Genomic DNA, 541 nt, shown 5'->3' on the forward strand with positions numbered 1-541 from the left:
CGCCCACCTTCTCGGACTCCTGCCAGCATTTCATGATGAAGATGTTGGCGTATATGTCCTCCAGGCAGATCCAGCTGGACAGGCTCAGGGCGGTGTCGGTCCACACCCAGCCGATGACGGCCCTCAGCTCCAGGAGGAAGGGGACAAAGCGGAACCTGCATGCAGACAGGCCCGGGCTGGACGCACTGGCCCCGTGGCCGGCCGCCCAGCCTGCCCGCCGTCCTGACCCCCCGCTCCCCCCCGCCGGCCTAGCTGTCCATCCCTTCAGCAAGTGCCCCACCCCTGCGGTCCTGTGGGGTCTTGGGTCGTGGGTGAACCGTGCACACTAGCGGGGGCCCCGCGGCAGCTGGGGGCCGGCAGAGATGCGGCCCGTGTGCCGGAGGCACTTCAGATGGGGGCCGGGGCCTCGAGAGTGGGGGCAGCTCTGTGGGCGGGCTGAGGGCGGGAGGGGTGAGCCCAGGGCAGCAGTAGAAAGGCCCGGAGCTGGACACGCCCCTGAGTGCGGGGACGGGGGTCCTGGGGGCGGGGCGCGGGTCAGACC

At 71.0% G+C, this 541-nt stretch overlaps 1 protein-coding gene across 1 annotated transcript in view; it reads right to left on the bottom strand.

Annotated features, from left to right (window-relative positions):
* LOC105853949 (piezo-type mechanosensitive ion channel component 1-like) overlaps positions 1 to 541 on the bottom strand; it is a 9,456-nt gene that overhangs the window by 1,333 nt on the left and 7,582 nt on the right. The window contains exon 6 of the mRNA XM_012728144.1: positions 8 to 155. Within this exon, the coding sequence (XP_012583598.1) occupies positions 8 to 155 (148 nt within the window). The remainder of the gene's footprint in view (positions 1 to 7; positions 156 to 541) is intronic.

Source organism: Condylura cristata, unplaced genomic scaffold, assembly GCF_000260355.1.
Source record: "Condylura cristata isolate star-nosed mole 26May11 unplaced genomic scaffold, ConCri1.0 scaffold00022, whole genome shotgun sequence".
Classification (NCBI taxonomy): domain Eukaryota; kingdom Metazoa; phylum Chordata; class Mammalia; order Eulipotyphla; family Talpidae; genus Condylura; species Condylura cristata.